At 36.7% G+C, this 6,812-nt stretch overlaps 1 protein-coding gene across 1 annotated transcript; it reads right to left on the bottom strand.

The window, feature by feature from the left end:
* Positions 1 to 3,613: 3,613 nt before the first annotated feature.
* adra2db (adrenergic, alpha-2D-, receptor b) lies at positions 3,614 to 6,492 on the bottom strand. The gene has a single exon (XM_048167374.1). The coding sequence runs from the start codon at positions 6,096 to 6,098 to the stop codon at positions 4,719 to 4,721; it is 1,380 nt and encodes a 459-aa protein (XP_048023331.1). The 5' UTR covers positions 6,099 to 6,492; the 3' UTR covers positions 3,614 to 4,718.
* Positions 6,493 to 6,812: the final 320 nt, after the last annotated feature.

Here is a 6,812-nt window from a genome sequence, read left to right as displayed (position 1 = left end):
GAATACTGTGAATTATATATAAATGTATAAATAATAACTATACTATTTAGTAGGTAAGCACACTCTTTTTGGCATATGTGGTTCCATGAAGAAACTTTAATATCAATGAAACCTTTCCATTCCATATTTGGTTCTTTATAGTGACTTTTTTTTTTTTTAATGTTCTTCACACAAAATAAAAATGGTTCTTTTATGGCACTGCTGCTTTTTTTTTTTTTTTTTGGTATATTTTGGACACAGGGACTGTCTTTATGTCTTTATAAGTAAATCAGTGAATCATTCACTCAAAAGATTCATTCAAACACACTGATTCATAAGTTTGATTCATGGGTACATTCAAAATGCACAATGGACTGATATCGAGAAACAAGCATTTACCCAGTGTCATTAACATCATTACCCTATATTAAAAATATAAAACAGATAAATGGATGCGTAAAGACATTTGTTATTTATAATATAATGAAGCCCGGCAGGAAATCAAAAGATTTTGCAGTTTGCACTCAAAAATTTCTATTTTGGCACCTATGTCTTTTAACCCAGATCTACCATCTTCTATTTGGAAAACAAGTGGAAAGATCAAGGTATTGTCTCTTTTAAGCAAGTTTTTAAAGAGGGCACCCTTAAAATCTTTTTCTGAGTTAAAAAGTGAATTTGATATCAACAATAAAAATTAAGAAAAAAGTACTTACAACTTAGACATTTGATAAATGATCTTCTTGTAAAGGGTCATGTCTCAGTGGAACTATCTAAATTAGATAATATTCTAGAGAACTCCAGTACTGAAGGGAAAAATGTCTGAGATATATGCACTTTTAAGAGATCAAGCTGAATCATCATTAACTTCATTAAAAAAACATTTTTGATCATTTTGATGAGGATCAGTGGTATATTATATACAAAAGTGTTTTTTTTTCACCATTATGCATATTTTTTGGAACTATGAAAAATTAAATTTTGGGATTCTGTACATGAGTTCTCTGTGATGGCCCTGGGGAAAACATATCACAAGACTCCTTTAATATATCTTTTCAGGGTGGACTTAAATGAAACATCAGACTCTGTATTTATAAAAAGGGTAGGTCTGATTTCTTATGTATCTAAGAAATGTATATTACTGAATTGGAAAAAAGAACACACACATTATAAACAACACGCTACACATGGAATATTTAACATACAGTTAAAAAAACAACAACTCACATCTTCTTAAAGACCTGTAATATTTTTTGGGATCTATCATGAACCCTTTGACTCATGTCTATATAATTTTTTTATCCATTGTTTAAACGTTGACTATTCATGTGCTATCACTTTGTTTCAGTTCTAATTTGCTAATACAAACTGGACCTGTTGATGTATATGTTACATTTGTATACTCCGATACTGCTTAATGTACAATAATTGTATTGTTTTTGTTGTTATATTGTAAACTGATAAAAAAAAAAAAAACACTGATTCAGCAAGAAAATGCCACTGTGAGTCGCTCTGAGATGACGAATGTTTGATTCTTTTTTAGTCCATTTGGAACTATTTTCACTGTCAATGTGAAAGTTATTAGCAATATTGTATCTAAAATGTAAGTTACCCAATATTACGTTCTTCTTTATTGAACTGTTGTGTAAAAGCACAAGCAAGAGTGGGCTGAATATCAGTAAGGCAGTGAGTTATTCGATCAAAGGAGTTCATAGTTTACTTCTTTTCAGAATCCTGAAACCTTCTTAAATAAGATTTTAAAATCATTTAATGTGATCTCAGACTTTAGACTCCACCATACATAATGCAATGAAGTTAAACGCTTTGTTGTCATGTGATGAAACTATTAAAGCATCTGTCCTGTGTAATTTTTCATCCATAACCTAATTGCAACAATGTGAGCTGTTTTGCTCTGAGGTTGCACACATTCCTGAACACTTCATCTTCATATCGTTTCCCTCTGTGCCACAGTACACAATGCTGCCCCTCATCAGTTTAGTGTGTGCTGGAGCTGCCGCCCGCCCCCAGTTTCCCCCGATCTGACCTCGTTCCATCTCTCAAAGGGAAAGCAGGACTCTCATGTGATTCTTTTCTCTCATTTTCCTAACAGTCATCAATGTGCATGCAAAGTGAACACCTCCCTGCTTTTAGTCACTTCACCATGAGCTCTGATAATTTGGGAGGGTTCGGCCTGGACGACAACTGCAATTACGGTTCTCTGAAAAATTTATTAAGCGTCTCGCTATAGAGTCCTAATGGGGACCTCTGCCAAATGCAGTTTCTAAGCATTAGCCTGAAGCAAGATTTTACTTTTTTTTTATATATATTTTTTGATGGTTTAACCATCCCAAAGTGACAAGAACATCTCATAATTGCAGGCTTGTAAACAGTGTGTCCACCACAACATCACACTAGAAACAGCTGCATCCTCTGTGTTAGGTGTGTCAAGAGCGGTGCATGGTGCACATGATGGGCAAGATTTTCCTCAGAGGGAATCTGTTCCTGCTTTTTGCTATTCTGTTTTATTCTCTTTGAAGTGTGTCTCTGGTCACTGCTCTCAGAAGACGATTGCAGAGATAGAAGTTTTACAATAGCTTTCAAGTAGGAGAGCGGGATTTTCTTAGCTATACCAGTTCTGTCAACGCTCTTATTAGGGCACTTGATTTCAGTTGATGCCAGAAAAGAACCAAATGGGCCTGTGGAGCACATGCCCTGGGGCCCCAGGCTCCCAGGGGCCCGAAGCGGTGAAATTCCCTTCTGCCATGTTACTGTAATGTATCCTGGAGCCCCTTAACTTGACCAATTGTTCATAATCACACACAGTATGCATCAAACAACTTAAACAAAAACACATCAGGATTCTTACATCATTTGCATAATTTTCACACATCCTTCAACATGGGGGTCTATTAACTTCCATCTATTTAACCTGGTCTCATGCTGTGATAAGAAGAAGATTATTCATTTTTGTGCATTATGAATTATTACAAAAATATGTCATATGAATAGTTTTGTCTTACTTTTAGTTTTATGATAATAACCCTGAAAATATCTCTAATATACCCTGACTTTTGTCCTTTGATCTATCCCTCAACTGAGATTTTACATGAGTGCATTATAAATAGAATACTGTACTTATTTTATTAACATAATGGTGAGTTCACATCACAACACTATTAAGATTTGGAACAATAAGGATATGATTATTTGCCAAATAAGGAGAAACAAACAACTAAATAAATGAATCATTCATATTAGGCCCAGACTTATCAGCTCTGGCATGTAGCCTTTGGTTTTAAAGATGATATGAATAAACCACTCTGTCTAACTGTTCAATTCAACTGAGATGTAAATGCTATGGACATTTCATTATATAATTAGGGTGGCATTAACATATAAATTACCTTTAAATGAGGATAATCAAATTTAGAGTTTAAAACCCCAGCAATTCATGTCATCTTATGCAGCCTTTGACTGATCTAGTTCATTTTACATAATCAGATTGGGGGGAAAGAAAAAATGAATATTGTACAAGACAAAAACGTGCTTCTAACGAACAAAAAGTTGCATTGTTCCTTCAGGTAATTGGCAATTAAATATTCCGAGATTTTAACAGTTTAATGTTTTTGTAAGTTCATTTCATAAACACTGGTTCAAAAACTTTATTAAAATGTCTCACATTAATGTCTTTGTACATTGAAACAATTTCATCAAAGTGTCTGTGTCATATCTAAGTTTTTTCGATCCAGTTTTGCAGTATTTTGAACATGTACTCCTATAAATAATACACATTTAAAGTGGACTGCCACATTATGTGTGGTCTTTAAAGGAGTTTTCACATTTGGCCAGGTCACCTGCCAGTGTTTATCTGAGGAAATAAACATATCGTATATTTTAAGTTAAAATCTCAAATATGAATACATTACATTCCAAAATATGTGCACAAAGAGCAAGAAAAATGCTGTAAAATCCTGTAAGACTATTTACAAAGCACACAGACTAACTCAAACAAACACACGGCAACACATAGGTTACATAGGCCTATGGGTCAATGACACGATGCTCATTTTTGTGTCCGGATGTATAAAATTATTCAAAAATACAACAAAAATGCCAGTTATAGTTATTTAAATATACCTTATGATGAAATGTTTTTAATTTCTGGAAAAAAAATTCACATTTGTGAGGCTTAAAGAAATAAAAAATGTAATTTTAGTGTAAATGGCTGGAGATTGTAAAAAAAAAATTCTTGATAAAAGAAAAGTTGGTATTTGTTTTATCTTTCAAACAAAGCAGTTTGATTTCAAATATTATTAATATTTGAAGAAGAAAGTCTGCCAAATCATTGAGTCATTGTGGTGTGACCAACAAACAGAAAGACATTTTGTTTTCATGTGACAAGAATACCATGAAACCATATTAATGTGTGTCAAGATTTTTTTTTTTTTTTTTTAAACGCTTGCTATAAAAAGGGAATGTTTTGTTCAGCCTAAGAAAACTTCTTATATTCATGAATGACTATTCATGATATGATAAAATATTAGTTTGAAAACTTAAAAAAACTACATATATTCAAAGTGCAAGGAAAGAATGTCAGACATTTTAAGGCAGATGAGTTATATTATATTATATTATATTATGTTATATTATATTATATTAAATTACCCTATTATATGTGTTATATTTACAAAAGATTGCCCCTCTGACTCTTATTTGTCATTGATTCACATATACATGTGCATTTACGTGCGTGTCGAATGCTGACACATTATCTTCTTGAACGCTTTCCTAAAATCTCTGTTGAAAATGGTATAAATTATGGGGTTCACAGAGCTGTTGCAGTAACCAATCCAGAAAAAGAGATTAAACAGAGAATCCGGTATCGTGCAACTTTCTCGACATATTGCATGAAGGCTGTACGTGAAGAAGAATGGAAACCAGCAGAGCACGAACACCCCCATAACCACTGCCAGAACGAAGGTAAAGCGCTTCTCTCGCATCTGTGCCAGTTTTGACTTGGACAAAGACAGCTGACGCGACTTCGGCTCCTGCTCGAGCTCCGACGCGCGGCTACATGCCCATGACAGCCGTCCATTTTGCTTTGGGCACGCGTGTGCACCCTCCACCTTCCTGCTCTTGGAGAAGCGCGAGTTCCTGTGTCTGTTGGAAACGCTGCTCTCCTCCAGATCGATGTCGTCGAGCTCGCCTTTGCGCTCTCGACTGCCTGAGCTGTGGCTGCTGGGGCTCTCCATCTCAGACTTCCCTTTACGCACGAAGCAGGTCTCGGACTGCGACGGTTGTCGCTCCATCCCGTTCTTGGCCACGAATACGGTGGACGCGCGCTGTTTGGCCACCCTGTAGATCTTGCAGTACACCAAAATCATGATGAGACCAGGGGCAAAAAACGACACCATGCAGGAGGAGAGGATGTACCAGGTCTCGTTGTTCAGCAAACACTCCAGCTCGTCGTGTTTGGTCATGAGAAGCGGCGGGAAGGAAATCACCGCCGAAATGATCCACACCACCGTGATCATGAACTTTATCCTCCGCGGGGTTCTCTTTAGATTGTAGCTGACCGCTTTGGTGACCGACCAGTACCGGTCCAAACTTATGGCGCAGAGGTGGACAATAGACGACGTGCAGAAGAGCACGTCCAGAGCCAGGTAGAAGGCACACCAGGTGCTTCCAAAGTACCAGTAGCCCATCACTTCATTGGCTAGGGAGAATGGAATGACCAAAGTGGCCACCAAAATATCAGCAGACGCCAAAGAGACCAGAAAGAGATTCTGTGGCGCACGCAGCGCGCGGCTGGTGAAAACGGCCACCACGACTAATACGTTCCCCACAATGGTCACCACGATGATCACGGTAACCACGAGAATGATGAGCACCGCCGCGCACTGTGAATGCGGCGGGGGTCTCGGCGCGCTCGTGGCATTAGTATCCGCGGATGAGTTCGGCGAAGTGAAGGTGATGGTAGTTAATTCCATTCTGAGGACCCTTGGTGCTGATCCCCCATTTCCAAGCGTATTCTCATCCAAGGCGCGCTTCGACTTCAAACTTGTAGACTCCAATCTGAAGCGCTGCGCAATCCGCCAAACACTCCACGCCAAGCGTATCATACCAAAGATGATGTGCTAACTTTTAAAACTCCCCGATGATTTGGATATATTTTATCTGTTTCAACTGCCTTTTTGATGTGGCAATGGAGAACCACAATGAGCCAAGACATGCTTTGTTTCATAAAGAAGCGCGCGCGCGCGGAGACAAGCGGGTTGAGTCTTCGGTGCGCTCCAGTGTGTCGCGCCGAACAAATATGGGAGTGTTTGCGCCCGTCTCTCTCTCTCTCTCTCTCTCTCTCTCTCCCTCCATGGGGCGTCAAACAAGCTTTTGTTTCGGCGTGTGATTAATTAGCAATCAAGCATTGTAACTGTCGTTAATAAGTCATGAATGTACATGGAATATATATATTAATCATATATATTAATCAAAGTTCTATTCCATTACCCAATAATGGATTATATATTATTATATATAATTATATAGTGCTATTTATGTAATACAGTATATGGTGGAGAACTGGCAGCTGTGATTGTCAGAACTTTATTAAAAATGTTACAAACATTATAGGATGGCAATGTGTTGTTATATTAATAAAATGCAGCATAAGCAAAAAATGTCAAGTAATATTTTAAATCAAATCTAAACAAAGATCTTGGTTAAAGCAATAATATATTTAATAATAAATAAATAATTTCATAAATAATAATTTAATAACAATAAAAGTAATAATAATAATAATAATAATAATAAAGTTAATTCATATATATATATAT

This window comes from Megalobrama amblycephala, linkage group LG18 (assembly GCF_018812025.1).
Source record: "Megalobrama amblycephala isolate DHTTF-2021 linkage group LG18, ASM1881202v1, whole genome shotgun sequence".
NCBI lineage: Eukaryota > Metazoa > Chordata > Actinopteri > Cypriniformes > Xenocyprididae > Megalobrama > Megalobrama amblycephala.
Note: the sequence above shows the minus strand (reverse complement) of the source record. Positions and strands in the feature narration are given on the sequence as shown.